Source organism: Bemisia tabaci, chromosome 9, assembly GCF_918797505.1.
Source record: "Bemisia tabaci chromosome 9, PGI_BMITA_v3".
Lineage (NCBI taxonomy): Eukaryota > Metazoa > Arthropoda > Insecta > Hemiptera > Aleyrodidae > Bemisia > Bemisia tabaci.
The window spans coordinates 15,946,453-15,965,073 of record NC_092801.1 but is presented as its reverse complement, the minus strand read 5'-3'; the positions used below and the strand labels follow the sequence as shown (position 1 = coordinate 15,965,073).

General features: G+C 42.4%; 2 protein-coding genes across 8 annotated transcripts in view; both read right to left on the bottom strand.

Moving 5' to 3' along the window:
* The window catches only part of LOC109037008 (probable sodium/potassium/calcium exchanger CG1090), a 131,143-nt gene that overhangs the window by 72,267 nt on the left and 40,255 nt on the right, over positions 1 to 18,621 (bottom strand). The window lies entirely within an intron of this gene.
* LOC109037009 (uncharacterized) lies at positions 11,014 to 18,446 on the bottom strand. Of its 2 annotated transcripts, none has more exons than XM_072304049.1 (2): positions 17,760 to 18,446; positions 11,014 to 14,872 (listed from the first exon to the last, which is right to left on the bottom strand). In XM_072304049.1, exon 2 carries the CDS (start codon positions 14,855 to 14,857, stop codon positions 12,509 to 12,511), a length of 2,349 nt encoding a protein of 782 aa, XP_072160150.1. In that variant the 5' UTR covers positions 14,858 to 14,872; positions 17,760 to 18,446; the 3' UTR covers positions 11,014 to 12,508. The 2 variants fall into 2 exon arrangements, with proteins under 2 accessions (XP_072160150.1, XP_018907023.2); XM_019051478.2 differs by having other exon boundaries at positions 11,014 to 14,869.

Here is an 18,621-nt window from a genome sequence, read left to right as displayed (position 1 = left end):
ACCGAGGGGTCCCGCGGAAGCTGCTCAATATAACATCATATAATATATATGGATGATCTTTCAAGTTTTGCCCCTTCCTCCAAGAGACATTTCATAGCTTCGATGTTTCCAGAACAGGCTGCCGAAGTTAAGGGACGCGTCCATCTCGGAACATGCTTCGTTCGGATATTGATATCAGCCCCTTGGTCGAGAAGAGCCCGGATCATGCTTGGGCTAGCGTGCGCGGCCGCCGTATGCAGTGCCGTCATGGCCGTTACACTCATCGGTTAGGCTAGCTCCCCAACGAAGCAATCTGAGGACCAGCTCAATATTGCCAGCTCTTACGGCATCTAACAGTACCCCTACGTCTTCCGCATCTTCTGGGTCTAGATCGAATCCGTGATCCAGGAGTTTGGCGATTGAACCGCTGATATCTGGCTTATCATTACAACATTTTGCATTACAGCCTAGGCGAAGCTTCAAAACTTTGCGAAGAACCCCTGTGCGGGATAAAGATCCTTGGGCCAGAATGCGTGGCAAAGCTTCCGGATGCCTCCACACGGCCTCTTTGACGATGCTCCAGCCGTCTTTGTCGCAAGCGTTGACATCGGCGCCGTTATCGAGGAGGCATTCGATGGATTTGAGGCTGCTCACATGTCGTAACGCAAGCTGTAGCGGCGTTACGCCATTATATGTGACACCAGTCATGGTCGCGTTGATATCTGCGACTGTTAAGCGTTCGATAAGGTGTTCAAGGGTGGCGTCCGGCAGGCAGAATCGAATCGCCATATGGAGGGCGGTTTCGTCCTTATGGGTTCTTGTACCGATATTCGCACCGTTCCGCAGGAGAAATCGAATGAGGAGGTCACAACCTTTAAAAATTGCCAGATGCAAAAAACGTCGTGCCTGCTTTGCTCACAAAATTGATATCGGCTCTGTGTTGGATGAGGACGAACATGAATAAGAGGCATCCGTCGTCCTTGAACACGGTTCGTGTGTCCTCGTACGTCACTGGCTTCTCTGAGTTGAATAAATGTTTCATTGTGGAGACCTCTACTGTGAAAAACTGGGATTTCCGCGGGGACGGAATACTGTCGTTGTACACGACACGTTCCGAGGGGCACAGAAGAAAATTCATGATCGAGACTCGATCGCTTCGAACGGCAGCGGTGAGTGCGTCGGGGCATTCCTCGCCGACCCTGATCACATGGACATGTTCGAGAGAGAAGAGGCTGAGGCATCTTTCTTGCTGCCATGCGGGGAAGAAGGGCGTATCCTGAGGGTTGTGATGGGTGCGGTTCTTCATAGTCCAAGATGAAGATTATACATTCCACGTACGACATTTCTGCGAGAACCGCTGAGACTGCAACAAACAAAAATCAAATTTTCTGCCATGAATTTTGGACGCTTAAAACCTAAGTACCTAAGTCCTTCTGATTTGGAAGAATATGTTCCGACAGGACCGAGGCAACGAACGAAAATCAGATTTTCTGTCATGAATTTTGGACGCTTAAGAATTAAGTACCTAAGTCCTTCTAATTTGGATGAATATGTTCCGACAAGACCGAGGCGACGAACAATAATCTGATTTTCTGTCATGAATTTTGGACGCTTAAGAATTAAGTAGCTACCTAAGTCCTTCTAATTTGGATACATGCGTTCCGACAAGACCCAGGCAACGAACAATAATCAGATTTTCTGCCATGAATTCTGGAAGCTTAAGAATTAAGTACCTAGGTCCTTCTAATTTGGAAGAATACGTTCCGATAAGACCGAGGCAACAAACAAAAATCAAGTTTTCTACCATGAATTCTGGACGCTTAAGAATTAAGTACCAAAGTCCTTCTCATTTGGAAGAATGTGCTCCGAAAAGACAGAGGCAACAAACAAAGATCAAGTTTTCTGCCATAAATTCTGGACGCTAAAGAATTAAGTACCTAAGTCCTTCTAATTTGGATGAATACGTTCCGACAAGACCGAGGCAACGAACAAAAATCAGATTTTCTGTCATGAATTTTGGACGCCTAAGAATTAAGTACTTAAAGTCCTTCAAATTTGGATGAATGTGTTCCGAAAAGACAGAGGCAACAAACAAAAATCAAGTTTTCTGCCATGAATTTTGGAGGCTTAAGAATTAAGTACCTAAGTCCTTCTCATTTGGAATAATGTGCTCCGAAAAGACCGATGCTAGAAGTCCGTCCTTCCTGCCGAACGTTCAGCCTATGCGAATCACTGAGCAAAGGGTCCTAGCAGCTCGATTATTGGAGGTATTAAGTATGTCATCAAGACAAGAAAATACATAGCTCTATCTTGACCACATAATACATCGCATTTCGATGTCTTTTCGGGCTGCTTAAACCTTGAAGAATCGGCCTGCGGTTGATTTTTCCTGAATGGCATTTGTGGAAAAATCAGCAGGAAATCCTTAAAAGACAACAGATGCATTCAAGGCAATCGCGAGCTAATTATTGAAATCGATGAACAAAACGACAAACAAAGAATTGAAATAGGTGGTTGCTATAAACTAAGGGACAGAAATGACAGAATGATGGACCATTATATACAACCAACTGGCCAATGGAGATGTTGCATGTGTGGGGGATTTGCGATTTGACTGCTGTTTCTTATGTAAAAGTTCGCGAGAAACACGATGGTGCCACTAGTTTTTTCTGAAATCAACTCCCAAGCTCGAAAAAAGCTCTCAACTTGAGGTCAAAATGGAGGGGATATCCCACGCTATCCTGAGAGTCCACGTCTACATCAAAACAAACTCTCCATGCAAAGATAGGGAGCAAATACATTGACAGGGCTGCCACTTTATTTGGGGACTCCAAAACTGAAAACCCTGGCAATGGCAAAACCCCCGGCAACCCTGCTAATGTATTTGCTGCCTATCTTTGCATGGAGAGTTTGTTTTGATGTAGAGGTGGACTCTCAGGGTAGGGCGGGATATCCCCTCCATTTTGGCCTCACTTTGAGAGTTTTGTCTGAGCTTGGGAGTTGATTTCAGAGAAAACCAGTGGCACCATCGTGTTTCTCGCGAACTTTTACGTAAGAAACAGCAGTCGAATCGCAAATCCCTCACACATGCAACATCTCCATTATTGAAATTGATGGACCAAGCGATAGACAAAGAAGACGTTGGGAACATAAAACGATCCTATTACTTGAAAGGGGTCGTTGTTACAGACTGATGGGAAAAATGATGGACTTACTGAAAATCTCTTGTCGGTTGCCGTTAGTTTGTTGTTACTTACCTCCTCTGTCCATTAAAACTACCCGTTTCAACCGACAGGATCGCTTTGTTTCCATAATGTCTTCTTTGTCTATAGCTTAGTCTATGAATTTCAATAATCAGCCCGCAGGGTCTGTCATAGATTGCTGTTAATCAGTCTTATTTGCAACCACCCGCTTCCACCAAGAGGCTTCCAAGGGTCGCTCTATTTCCCTTTTGTTTTCTTTGTCTATAGCTTTAGCTATAAATTTCGATGATCAGCCAACAGTAGTTTACGCATCCCTATCTCTGCATAGTGAGATTGATTGAATAAAATGAAGGTGGAATCTCTTGTAAAAGATGCGCTTTATTTACGGCTTCAACCTTAGGAGCTTGTCTTCAGGTTCAACTTGGAAGTTGATTTTGGAGGAGGTAAGTGAATCATCGGTCGTGATTCTTTCGAAGTTTTTACACGAGAGATAACGGTGAAATTGGAAGTTTCAAGTGTGTGTTTTCAAGTGGAATGATCAGCAAGTTTATTTGAAATGGTATCCGCTGGCTTTCGGTAATGTTCAAAGAAGGATTAAACACAAAACAAAATTAATATTTACGGGGACAAAGCTGATGTAAGAGAATGACTCCGCGAAACGTTCCGCTACAGCCGACGCCAACATTATCAATCATTGACAATGAAAAAGCAAAAAGCAAAAAACCAAACTACATGTAGAGGAGATAAAATACAGAATGATCCAAAAGTCCCTTCCACCCCCTCTAACTTTTTACCTAATTGAGGTAAAGATTTGAAACTTGGGGGATATTCCTAGGTCAAAGGGAGCTACTTTTTGGCCCCCCTAAAATTTTCAGGGGGGCCCCCTTGGGGGAGCAACGGCCCCCAACTTTTAATTTTCAAATAGGAAGACCCCCTTTGTGATAGCTCGTTCGAAAGAGCATAAAAAAAGAAAATTCTTCGCACAAACCCGAAGTCAGTATCTCAAACCGTTTCAAAATGGCGGCCGGTTAAAGTTCAAAATGGCCGAAAATTCACACCGGTTATTTGTCGATGGATTTGCGCGTAAATCGGTATGTAGGGGTATTTTGACACGAGAAAAACGAATTTGACGTTAGATTTTCCAAAAAACCGAAATTTTCAAAATGGCCGCCGGTTAAAGTTGAAAATGGCCGAAAATTGTCACCTCGGTTTTTTGCTGATGGATTTGCCTAAAACTTGGAATTTGAGAGTATTTTGGCATAAGATAAACAAGTTTGAACTTAGATTTCTAAAAAAATCAATTTCTGGTCATTTTGAACTTTAACCGGCGGCCATTTTACCGGCGGAATATCCCCAAGTTTCAAATCTTTACCTCAATTAGGTAAAAAGATAGAGGGGGTGGAAGGGACTTTTGGATCACCCTGTATAAACGAGACCAAACAGCAGGCAGGTTAACCAAAATACTTTCTCTTCATTATCAACTGAAGATTAGAAGAAAATTAGAGTTTTTGAGTTATTCCTTTTCTTCAGGTTTTAGCGATCGATAGTTCTTGCGTAGGCCGGTAAAACGTCTTCAGTTTTCTTCAATTTAATAGCCTTGTTACCGTTTTCATTACTTGCGTTCAGTTAGGATTCTCAGCATTTTGGCAGCTATTTGCCTTTTTATTCTTTTAGGTTTTGTTGAAAAGGGACCACACAGCCTTTGATAATTGCATTGGAGAGACTTTGTCGCATGAGGCTCCATTTTTTACGCACGATGGTCGAGATTACTATTAAGCTTCAACCATACGCTCGTACTCCTTAAATTCAGGAGGAGTCAAAGAATGAATTATCATAATTTTAAAAATTACGAATAAAAGAAAGTCCATCAACCTAGTTTCCTTTTTTTATGAATAAGTGTTTTGCATGTTTCCATCATGAATGTATAAAAAATGTCTAACGTGCTTGAATTTTTTTAACAAAATTCGTCACTCCCCAAAGGGATATATATTGAGAGTGATTTTTACGCGGGGAAAAGAAGTTTAACGATAGCAAAAACCTTTGATGCTCTAATAACACGGGAATTGATCGTACTGATATTCATCATAAAACACTGCGCAGACACAGCATAGACAGTTGAGTTTTTAGACAGTAGAAACATGAAACACGAAAGAACGTGCAGACGCACAGCGCACGTCGCGAGGATCCAAGATTCGCCTTCAATTAGTCGGTTATACTAATTGACTGTCGTGACGTTCGAATAGTGGTATCATGGAATCGTATTTGAAACTTGATGCTGCGCTGAAGGCGCTTCGATTCCTCATTTGCAGACTGCAGAGCCGCGCCTATTGACCTATACTGCCGTGCTAAGGAAGAACGCCGTATGAAGCTTCAGGCGATGCGAAATTTCCTTTGGTATATCACGAATTCTCGGGAAAATTTGTCAATATTTTTCATATAATTTTGTTCGCAATTTTACCCTAAAGTTTCTGAGGATTTCGAGGAAAATTATTCAAGAATCTCCTTCAAAATACACATTTAATCGTAAGAAATTTGGCAACTCTCGAATGTTCATGCGGCGTTTTTCCTTAGCCCTGCAGCATACGACTGACACAGACTCCCCCAACATTTAGCATTTATTTTCGAACTTATTTCTTGAGTTTATGTTGTAATACATCAGGATCCGGCGATTTCGTGAGCGTCTAGCATGGTTCCTATTCGCCTTGTTTCAAAATTATGTTGTTTGTCATCTTCTATGGAAAGCAAAGAAAAAGCCCGCACTTTTCAGAAAATGATGAAAAATATAACAAATTTATGTTTACGTAGAAAAATTGATCAATGTTCTGCTGAACTTCGTATCTCATTCACTTTGATAAAATGAGAATAAATGCGTAAAGAAATAAAAAACAAGCGGGAAAGTTCTAATACGTGGGTATTAGAGAAGCGCTCAGCGGTGAGCGCAATTTTAATGAGTCCCAGATTTAATTTACTACCTATTAACTGAGTATGTTAAAATTTGCAATAATTAAAACATCTAAAATTGTGCTTCCTCCCCCCCCCCCCCCCGAAAAAAAATCCAAGATCCATAAGAAAAATAATGATCCATTACTTAAGTACCGAAATATTAATACATAAAAAATCCTCGATTTCTCATAAAAACAGAGAAAACTATTACGGCTCCAAAAAAATAACTTTTCTAGATCATTTGAAGAAAATGTATCAAAGATGAACGTATCACTTAACGAGGCCAAATTAATTGTTTTAATGATGCCCTAATTGGACACGTAAAAAATATTATAGGTAAATAAATGAACGAAATATAAATATTAATAGGTAAATGATGAGACAATAAACGAAATCAATCAACTGCAACTGATTGTGAGTACTGAAGGTAACTTTTCGCGAATCGAAGGCACCATGTGTCCGCTAGGTTGCAGCACACTACGCTAAAACCTTCTAATGACTCATGATCAGACACAACCTTTCCTATGTTTATTGTTTATGCTCTATGATACTCTGTCTTCGTGATAACAGGATTTCATACAATACAATAATCTAATACGTAATTACGTAAATAGAGAAAGAGAATTCTTGCAATACCAGAATTATAACCAGGGTAAACGGAAATTACATTCATTTTTTCCTCCTCATATTATGTTGAGCCTTAGTGAAAAATCTTTCCCACTTTCCTTCCGCAGTTTTCCTTCTGACAGCAAATTGTTAATCATGTTCTCCTGAAATCCTTGCTTTCATTTAGTAGATTCGGAATTTCTCATAAATTTTAGGAATTTAAATGCGTTTACAGAAATTTCTGGCCAACCAAAGGCAGAAGTTGCCTCTACGCCTTAATTTATAAAGGTAACTTACGTTCTGTGTAATTAATAAACCATGCTGGCCCAAATATCTGAAACCCTCTACTGTGATAACATTCGAATCAGTCACTGTTACAGGGACAGTAATATCTTCAATGTAATCTATAGGGATATTGTAGGTATAGGTATATCGTAACAAGTCAACAGTGAAACTAGCAGACCATGTATCTCGTTTGCGGTGCTTAAAAATCTCCGCTCCCATTTTATTCTTTTGACAGAGAACAAATCATTTTTCCTCCTTGGTTTTCACAGAGTTTTCTTTGCACAGAGAAGAAAAATTGCAGAAGTTTTTATAAATTGATGTTGGTTGGTTTTCCGTGTAAAGAAGAAAGTATGAAAGGAAGTCTACAACGTCGCAAACCGAGATACGGGGTCTGGTAATTCCACCGTCCAACTGTATTTTACAGAAATTACATTGTGAGTATGGAGCTGATCACTAGAATTACTATGCATAGATATGTACCTAGGATAAGGGTGGTTGCAACAGTATTTGTCATGAATGGTCCATGACACCTGCAGAAAAGATCGGTGGTTCCTGAGTGATGATAAGAGGACTCGTAGGTTTCGTTGAAACGCATGATTCTCATATGTATCTGTAGAGGTATAGAGTTTTGGCCTGCTGAGGAGTTGAGTAAATTAGGAGCCATTGCTCATAAGCTGACAAAGTTAGGAGGAAACACGATGAAACTGTAGAACTTTTGATACTTTGAGAATGTAAACAAAGACTCAACCTCAAAAATCTTTCACAATAATATTGTGTACTCAATTTCCAAAAACTCTATGGTTCATGAATTTTTTAATCAAAGGTAAGTAAAAGTTCTCCAACTGGATGAGAGATGGCCGTAGTGATCATTCGACGAAATTCTCTCTGCCATTTTACCTATTCATGGAATCAAGTAAATGTAGGTCCCCGTTTATTAGACGATGCGACGCATGAAAAAATGCCAGGCGAAAGCAGTATCTTTTGTTATTGTAAGTCATAAAATCAGGTTGTAGGTAAGAAAACTTCCTCACACATGGAGGTGATGTAACTTTCAACCTCATCTCCTACATAGTCTGGTGGAACACTTATTATCGTCTTACGGTAAGTAATGGAGAAACCTTGTTTTATCGTCTCAAAGCGAGTCCTTAAGGAAGGTTATTTACCCTCTTTACTGAAAAGTAGACAACAGGCCAGTTGAAATTTTGCTCTCATTGAGCGTTCAAATGTCTGTGTTAGGTCTGCGGAGATAACACATAAGGTGTCTTGCAATGAATCTGACGGAACCAAATTCACCAGAGAGTGAATGAGTAAATGAGTCATGAAACCTAGAATTTTTAGTACAAATAAGAGGCTAACACATACCTTTGTTATGGAGCAATGTGAGAGGTAGAATGTAGCGGTTTCAGAGTAGAGTGTTATAAGGAAGATTTATGAAACTGTCGGTGCCGCAAAAAATCTTAGACTTTGAAAGTACACAATTTTCTGCTACTTCAGATATCTCAGATTTTTTGACACCTAGTTAAACTCAATAATTAGAAGTTGTGAACTGACAGGGATGTGATGACGACATCGCTTTGAGAATAACAGATATTCTATGATCAAGGATACACTCGAGCGGTCCTTTTCATAATTTGCAGCGATGAGGTGGTGACAATTACGAAGGTACAAATCCCTGCGCTTGAGCTGCGCAAAATGCTCCAGTCGTTTATCTATGCTATTCAGCATAAAAATGCAAACCGTGTTGTAATTGGTGCTTGAGAACAACTGTGGTACACTAGTATAATGAAGCATTTTGCATGTATCGCAAATGGCAGATCTCCTACCTGATGGACGAAATATGAAAACACAAAGGAGTAAGCGAGACGCGAGAAGCAAATACGGGAGAGTAGTGTCATCTGATCTGAATCTGAATCGCGGCTATGTACCTACAGAAAATGAACATTGATCTTATTAGGTGATTCGTCAAGCTCAATAGAAGTGGTCGAACTGGCATGCGATATATCGCATCTTTTAGGTCAAAAATCTCGGCAGATTTTGAATTTTCAGTAAAGAAAAGGACGATAGCCCCTGCGCATGAGCCTAAAGAATCATTCTAAACCTTAAAATCGGCAAAATTCAGAGAAATGAAAGCAGGATAGTGTTTGGAAAAAAACCTCGCATTCGATTCAGCTATCGATTTCGGTATCGAATGCGAGGTTTTTTTCCAAACACTATCCTGCTTTCATTTCTCTGAATTTTGCCGATTTTTGGGTTTAGAATGATTCTTCAGGCTCATGCGCAGGGGCTATCGTCCTTTTTTTTGCTGAAAATTCAAAATCTGCCGAGATTTTTTACCTAAAAGATGCGATATATCGCATGCCAGTTCGACCACGTCACTTGAGCTTGACGAATCACCTTAAGCCAGAAGAGGGCCAAAGACGCCAAAACTCATGAACCAATTAGAGAAGGGCAAAAGGATGGCAATACTCTCCAGTACCTAGGTCAAAGACACATAACCTAGATGTAGGCGAATTCTACTAAGGTCTCCGAATAAGGTTATCACCGGTGGAAAAGTTTTCGGAAAACAGAACGCGAATCTTGAACTTTCAGAAGTAATTATAGGATAACTATAAACCGCATAGCAAAGAGAGTTTTAGGACTGTTATTTATTTCTTACGCTAATTTGCATTTAATCGTATTCACAGAGGCATAATGAGGTAATCAAAAAAAAAAAAAGTAAAAATGGCGTTTCGTGCATCGATGAGTTGGTGCGCCATTTGATCGCTTGAGCGCCCTACTATACTAGAGCTCTAGTGGCAAATCGAAATCAAAAAGCGCCGCCTATCGGCTGAGCGCTTAAAAGAAAATGAAAATGAAGAACGAAGAGAAAAATCAGGGGAGAGCATTTTGTTTGAATACGTCCACTTGCGTACACGTACTACTTACACAATTGTGTCACCGTCGCACGGTGGATCGAGCCACTCAGAGAGGTCGGACATGAAATATTCGACTAAAACTGCAAATTTTGATGTTCATTTCGTTACATATTAAACTTTAAGGGGTGCTTGTCGCATAGAATTTCACGAGGAAACCAATGTAAACCACTTTCAAAACCTCCAAGTTTTGTATAAACGGAGTTATAAGCGTTCGAAGTTTTCAATTTTCGTCCGACCTTTCTTATTGACTCGATCCCCTGAGCGTCGGGCCAAAATATCACATGCACCAAATATCCTTCAACGCCACTTTGCCAGACATCTCAATATTTTTTTTAAAATGTTTTCTTCAGAACTTTTGCACATACTTTCAGGAAAATTTCACGGAGCAATCTTAATGACGAAGGAAATATTAGGTGAAATTGTCAAGTGATTCTATTCATTAGTTTTTCCGTAAAAATTGGACACGTTTGAGAAGCCGCAACAAAGCGCCTAAGCACAAATGGCGCTTGTGAATCTTCGGCTGGGAGTTGATGATTTAAGGTGATTCGATGGACGCCATATTTTGTGTCAGAACGAAATGCGATATATCGCATCAATTGGTTCCATTTTTTCAGCTACTCGTCATTTTTCTCCAAATTTAAGATCGCAATTCTGTTGTCAGGAGACTACAGCACTCACTTACCAGTTTCAACAAATAAATTCAACGTAATAAAGGCGTGGCTTCTTCAGAGAGAAAACATTGCATTCGATACTGATATCGAAACTGCAATCGAATGCGATATTTTGTCTCTAAAAAAATCACGCCCTATTACGTTGAATTTCTTTGTTAAAATTGGTGAGTGCTGTAGTCTCCTGACAACAGAATTGCGATCTCAAAATTGGAGAAAAATTACGAGTAGCTAAAAAAATGGAACCAATTGATGCGATATATCGCATGCCGTTGTGACACAAAATATAGCGTCCATCGAATCACCTTAAGCGGCACCGATGACATGACGCCGCAGCGGATGTTTAAAGTTTCCACTTTTCGCATGGTCTGTTTTCAAAAGAGGATGGTCGGTAAAAAATTGCATACAGGTAGGTTTCTTCAGTTTGACACTCGTTTATATTAAATACAAGACAGTGTGGAGTAGGTTCATGGTCAAAGTAAACGGATCTGAATACAATATACAACACGTGGACCACAACTGCCGTGCAGCCGGAAAAAACGCCGTAAAGGCATACTCGTTTATATTAAATACAAAACAATGTGGAGTAGGCTCATGATCAAAATAAACGGACCTGAATACAATATACAGCAGGTGGACCACTACTGCCGTGCAGTTGGAAAAACGCCGGAAAAGCGTAGGTATGTTACCAGATTTCTCCTTGTGAAATATACATTTTAAGAAAATTCATGAATATTTTTTCTTGATATTTTCATATACAGGTATCTAGCGATTTACCAAACAAAAATTCCCAGACATTTCCCTGAATTCCCTGACGAACAAGGTAAAAAAACCGGGGAAAAATTTAAAACTCCCTTACGGGCGGGAAAAATAATTCCCTGACAAAAAGGGGAAATATTCCTAATTTTTCAACACGGTTGAACTGGTTAGAAGTACGTTAGAATTTCTTCATGTTTTAAGAATATAATGGAATAGATAGAGCAAAATATATGGTGCTTAAACTTACGCGAGATATTTTAGCCTAATTTTTAAAATTATCAAGGCATCAAGAGAAATTTTGGTAGAAATCTTTGCGAGAGTAAAATTTGCGAAACATTATCAGAAAAATTCGTGTTTTCCGATCTCCCTGACGCTTCCCTGACAAGGAAATAGCTAACAAAATAAAATTCCTGACATGCCGAATTCTTGCGGATTCTTTGACGTTTTCCCTGACTCCCCCGACACAAAAAATATTCCGTTTCCGAACGTTTCCCGGTTTTTTCGGTCGCTTGACACCTTGGATACTGTAGTAAACTCGAGGCTTGGGTTGAAAATTTCATAATTGAGCATCGCTGTTTCCAGGCGTATCTTGGCGTCCTTAATACCTCCCCAAAAGATTCAAAAATTTGATGAAATTTCGTGAAATTTCACGCGAATCAACTCATGAAATTTTCCATCGCTCAGGGTTCCACAGAATTTAGAAAATGAAATTCCCTTGTTTCCCCGACACATTTCGGTGAAATTCCCTTACAATTGAAAATATGCCGGAAGGGTAAAAAAACATAGTTAGAAATACTTTTCAGGCAAAATTCGTCGTTCGAAATGTCGAACCCATTCTAAAAAGCAAATAAAGGTGACTCGATAATTTTTCCCTGACACTTTCGTAATTTTCCCTCACATTTCCCTCAGTTGCGTGGCTTGAATTGCGATGTATCGATTGTTATGCCATTTAAACCTATGGTAAAGAATCGACTATTAGGGTGTTCGCTGCGAACACTCTGTCTATCGATCCTTTTCCATAGGTTTAAACGGCATAACAATCGATACATCGCAATTCTCGCCACGCCACTGATTTCCCTACCTTTTAGAATTCCCTGACATTTCCCGGTATTCCCCGACTGTGGCAACTAACCCTGATCTCTGCTCGAGTTTACCCGCATTCTTCAGCCTGCACAGCCACCTCTTTCAAGGACACCACGTTCGTCAGAACATACAGATTCCGATTGTCCAGATACCCCACGATCTTCTCCCTCACTTCGAGCGGGAGCTCGGGAAGGTGCGCGCACAGAGCCTCGAGCATCCTAACCCCGCGCTCCGCCAGGGTCTTCCGGAAGACGGCCTTGCGGAACCGCTTCGCGATCATACCGACGTAGGCCGGGAACCCCTCCCCGAAACCCCCGCCTTCCAGAACCCTCACGACGCCGTCGTTCCGCAGAAGACGCGCGACCTCCGACAGCGACGAGTCCAGAACGTCGTAGAACGTCACGTCGGAGTCTCCGATCTTCGTGGCCTTCATGGACCGCACTTCCAGCCGCAAGCCCTCGCCGGCGGCGGCTTCTTCAGGTACCCCAACCGGCAACTCGCACTTTTCCCGTTGGTTCACCGTCAGGTCCGCAGCCATCAACGCCCGGACGTGATTCCACACCACATCGGTCGAGTCCGCGAGTCTTCCCCGTTTGAAGCACGAAGATGGACACCTCGCTAAGACTTTACACACGAGGTCGAGACGTAAATACCCGTATTCAAGAATATCCTTCCCCACAGTCGATGGCATTATTTCCCCACCGATAAGTCTCCCGACCGTTTCGACCTTCTCAAGAACGTCCGTGGTTTCGAGCGTCGAGTCGTCCAACTCCAGGAAGAACCGAACCATCGCATGGCGTCCCGCGAAGACCGCGACCTCGACGGCCTCCGTCACTCCACCTTTCAACTGGACCCCGTTCTTCAGGTAGAACTCGACAGCGCTCAGGGACCCAAGCTCGATGGCCGTGCGGAGATCGTCCCGCACGGCTTCGCTCCCGAAATCCAACCGGGCTTCGTGACGCATCAGCTCCTCCACGACCTCCACCCGGCACAACCTGGAGGCCTCCGCGATGGGTGCGCGTCCCGTCCAATGGCTAGCATTCACGTCGGCACCGGCCTCGACGAGTGCTCTGACGATCTCCACAGCGTTCCGCGGCGCCGCGTACGTCACGGCCGCCTCGTGCAGGAGACCCTCCAGGTCCGGTCCGCGGGCCAGAAGACACTTGGCGGCCTCGACGTTTCCTACGAAAATGGCGAGCGCGAGGGGTGTCTTCCCGGTCGAGCTGCGGGCGTTCAGGTCCGCGCCGTGGTCCAGCAGGAGTCGAACCGAGTCCGCGCCGGCGTGCTTGGCTGCCACGTGGAGCGCCGTCAAGCCGGCCACCCGCTCCCTCACGCTGGCTCCCCACTTCAAGAGCCTCTCGACGATGCCGTGGCGAGCGAGCTGGATGACGCTGAAGAAGAGCCGCGTGTCCGACGCGTCCTCCGGCGCCAGGTCGAAACCGTTCTCGAAAAAGAGGTCGAGTTTCTTTTCGTCGCCCCGCTTCAGAGGGCCTTTCAAGAAAGCGCGCAGCGCATCCTTATTGCGAGGAATACTCAAATCGGGCCGGAAGCTCAAAACACAAGCTAAGAACTCCGAACCTCTCCGGGCAGCCAATTGTATTGCGCCCGGTTTGAAATCCACATTGACGTCCGCGCCGTGATCCAGGAGCAATTTCAACTCGTCGACACTGCGCGAATCGCCCCTGAGGACGAATTGTAACGGGCTGTCTCCTTTGCTGGCGGCATTGGGGTTTGCTCCGTGCTCCAGCAGGATTCGAAAGATCGAGGAGGATTCGCGAGATCTCATCGCTGTGTGAAGAACCGTGTCACATTTATCCGACTTCCTTATGTCCGTCTTGGCGCCGTGCTTCAAAAGCAACTGGACCAGCGGGACGCACTGCTTGAAAACGGCTAGATGCAGAAACGTCTCGCCCTCTCGGTTCCAGTACGGGATGTTCGGGTTGACCTCGACTACTCTGGAGATGAATCTCATGCAGGCCTCATCGCGGAAGACGCTTTGCGTCTGCTCGGCGACTGGGGACCAATCCGCGTCTTCCGTGCGGTATTCCCGAGTGTAATCGGACTGGCGGCTCGGGAAAATTTCCCGGAGGAGTTGACACCGGGAAACGGCTTGTGAAACGATGTGTAGTTCGGTTGATTGAAGATGTTGCAAGTCGATGTGGAAGTTCTTGATTGCGACCAGATCGTTCTTGGCGGCTGCAGCGAGTTCTTGCGGGCATTCTTCGTTGCTGGCCAGTAATTGGAACTGGCTTCGATCCGTTAACAAGAGCAGAGGTTCCAGAAATTCGCGACCAAGGTTTGGGGTTAGAATGTAGCCCGATAGTCCTTTCGAGTTCGGATTCGTTTTAGCTCGGTCGGGGGCCTCCGCGATACGGACCACGAACACGAGGCACTCGGCGAGGCGGAAACTAGGCATTTCGGGGCGGAGCTGCTGAAACAGAAATATTTTGGATTGGGAGTATGTTTCTCACTTCTTCCGGGGTCATCATGTTAAGATGCGGTATACTTACAATGAGCCAGTAGAACAGTGCTGCCATTAAATCTTACCAAAGATTCCGGGGTTCCACACTGAAAAAAAATTCTCGGCGTTTTTACCAAGGTCCGTTGGTACCTTTACCATCTCACTTTTTTTAACAATTATTGGTAATTTTACTGAGACAGACTGGTAAGCTTACCTAAAAACCGGTATTTTTACTGTTTTTTTTTCAGGTAAGAATACCACTTTTATTGGTAATCAATTCCCGGTAACTTTGCCATTTTATCTCGGTAATTCTACCATAGTCGATAAAAAATATTGGCTTTTTTACCGGGGTCCAGTAAAATTACCGAGAAAGTCAATAATTTTACCGAGATTTCTCGGTAAAATTGCCAATTCCAGAAATGGTAATTCTACCAAGGAAAGACTGGGATCAAATAGAACCCTGAATTCTTGGTAATTTTACCCTTTTATTAGTAAATGCACCGAGATTTTTTTTTCAGTGCAGGAATTAATTCCAATTTCCAAAAGTTCCGAGAAAAATTCCTGTCTTTTAAAAAGCTCCGGAAAAAATTCTGATATACGCCCGAATTTAGTTCCAAAGATGGTCGGCCTCCTATGGTGTAGTGGTTGTAGCGCTAGCTCTATGACTGGGAGGTCCCGGGTTCGATTCCCGGCCAGGCTACCCGAGTTTGATGGGCTCAAACAATGATTGCCAGGGACTGGATGTAGGGACGGAGGTGGGGGACTAAAAGCGCAAGGATTAGCCCTTGTGGGCTATTTGAAGTAATAGTAAAAAAATAAATAAATAAAAAAAAAAAAAGATAGCGGTCAAATTCGATCAAACAAATTATCAAATTTGTTCAAATAATCGGTCAAACTGACGAAAAACCCGGAAATTCCGGGAATTTTGAAGAATCCGAGAAACTGCAATAGTTCTAAAATTTGGAATTAATTCCGGGAAACGGAAGAAGTGCAGTGGGCACGGTAAGAATTAAAGCATTATTGATGCAAAGAGCAAGTGCGGGTAGACTCACCAGTGCGCCAGCACAAGGTAGTGATCATATAATCCTAGGCAAGGTGACGTCATTACACTGCATTACGCAGTACATTCTCACTAGTAAGGGAAAATACTCGTATGAGTATAATTTTAAAGTTATGCTGTTTGGCGCAACACTAGTTACGTCCAATCAGGAAGCAACTGTAAACGCGTTTCGGCTCTAATTGGAGCCATCATCAGTATAGCGCAGCTTTCTTGCTTTCTGCTTCTGCTCACGGAGGGATCTATACAACTAAATCGTAAAATACGATCCTCAGGACGAAAATTGCCGAAATCAACTCCTAACCAAGATATTTTACGTTTTCCGATGCGTCGATTCAAACCTCCCGCTCGTGAAAAAGCAAAAGTTTACGTGATTCAAATCGCGCACTAAACGTTACCGTAACCGTCTCTCTCAGCAGTATGAAAAAATAGCAGCCTCAATCTCGGTGCTTCGGCTCCGTTGTTGCAAGTTGTTAACATTTTGAACACGAGGCCGAAAAGGAACATTGCTTGCGTAAGACGCCTAAAATCTTTGTAGTGCGCGTTTGATTCAAGTAGACCACTGTTCTTCTTGTGAGCGGGGAATTTAAAATTGCCGTAACCACGTTAAACTAATAACGTTAAAATCTCAACTAGAAGTTGATTTCAGTCAATTTCGTTACGCGAGTCAAGTTCTACGTGAGATTTTGAAGGGGAAACAATTCGCACCTTGTCTAGACAGAGTCCATTAGTACACGGAAAACAAAAAAAAATTGCTGATTCAACAATTCAATTGTGAGTGTAATGTTTCAACGCTGATTTTACAACAAAAAATGCTACTTTAACCACATTGTAAACTAATTTAACCACGGGGGTGGTTAAAGTAGCATTTTTTGTTGTAAAATCTGCGTTGAAACATTGCACTCACTGTTTTTAGCAATTGAATTGTTGAATCAGCAATTTTTTTTTTCCGTGTAGGGTCAACAATTGAAGGCTCCGAACGCAGAAAATAAACGTGATTTATACGATGGTCATTTCAAGCATTTCAATGCTCATCTTCAGATAAAAAGTTTCTAACAATATTATTCGTGCTCGAAGTATGAAAAAACCTTACTTGACGTTAATTTCATATCTTTCACATTTGACGTAGGAATATTTTCGTGGAAACCTTCACGTCTTAGGACCGTAAATCAAAGCAGAAGGCTCGCGCGGTCGGGGTGGAAATTTTCGAGCGCCATCTTGGATTTCTTGCCGATGCGCTTCTAAATGCGAGATTAAAGTGCGCTTTAAACTCGTTTTTCGTGGGTTGGTTTCGTTCAAAAAAGAATGCGAGGAAATTTCTGCGAGTTGTGTGCACTCGCTACTTCTCAAAAACGGAAGAGTTAAAATCAATGAACGAGCTCTTTGTTGTTAAAATTAATGTCGAAATTGAGGACACTTTAGGTAAAATGGCGTGAGAGGCTTGCAGTATGCTGCTGGTTGAGATTGTTGAATTTTCCGTACCATCTGCAGCGAATGAAACTCATTTACGGTCGACTTGCTGATTGGTATCACATAATAGTGAGGAAAAAATCGGACCCGATCGAGGGAAATAGTCATGGTAGAGCCTTGGCTGGGTTACTTGTAATTAAATAACTACTTTGCACAATCTTAAAAGCATTGAAAGCTTCATAAACCTTTTACTCGAAAAAGTATCACGTTTTTAATCTTGTTCTACGTTACACCCTGACGAGAAAACATGTTTTGTAGTTGTCGCCTTGTGGTAGGTAGTCTATGAGAAGTTTACAACCTGAGAGTAATTAAAAATTCAGCGAAACGTACCTTCGGATCGAAAATATCACATCGAAAAAAAGGTGAAGTTCAAAAGTGAGTGATGAAGAGTAAAGTTGGAAACGAAGTAACACCTAAATTTTAAACGTACAGCCACCTTTCTTAAATATTACTTAAGTGATGCTTAATACTAAAATGTTAAAAAAAAACGTGGGTGTTAGAGCCAGAATCGCAAAACGCACTTTAAGTTAGAGTTGAATGGAGAACCTCAAAATTCTCGAGGCGTTGTCAAAAGAGAGAAAAAAGTAACCCAATCTCACTGAGGTTTTCTCAGCGATATAAGGTTCTATTCAACCGCAAGTCGTTTCCTCGGTAACTTCCGAGGTCCTAAAACGGCAGATATACCTGCGAGTTACAAGTCGCTTGTTGAAAGTGAAACACCAATAGGAAACCAGGATTTCGATCGCTCGACCTCGAGCTATCGACGACTTCAGACGATATCGTCCGAAAATAAGGCACGGATAAAACGATTTCTAAAGACTAGATGAACAGAACTGAGAGCGGGCTGATCGTTGAAATTAATAGACAACGCTAGACAAAGAAGACAAAATGGATGCGGAGGGGTCCTATTGGTGGAAGAGGGAGGTATAAGACTAACTAACGACAGCCTACGAGAGACCCTATAATAAAGATGTTGCATGTGTGAGGAATTTGCGATCTGACTATTGATTCTTATGTAAAAGTTCGCGAGAAACACGATGGTGCCACTGGTTTCCTCTGAAATCATCTCCCAAGCTCAAAAAAAGCTCTCAAGTTCGAGGCCAAAATGGAGGGGATATCCCACCTACCCTGAGAGTCCCCTCTACATCAAAACAAACTCTCCATGCAAAGATAGGGAGCAAATACATTAGCA

Coding starts and splice junctions, on each gene's coding strand:
- LOC109037009 (XM_072304049.1), bottom strand. CDS start 14,857: ATGCCTAGTTTCCGCCTCGCCGAGTGCCTCGTGTTCGTGGTCCGTATC.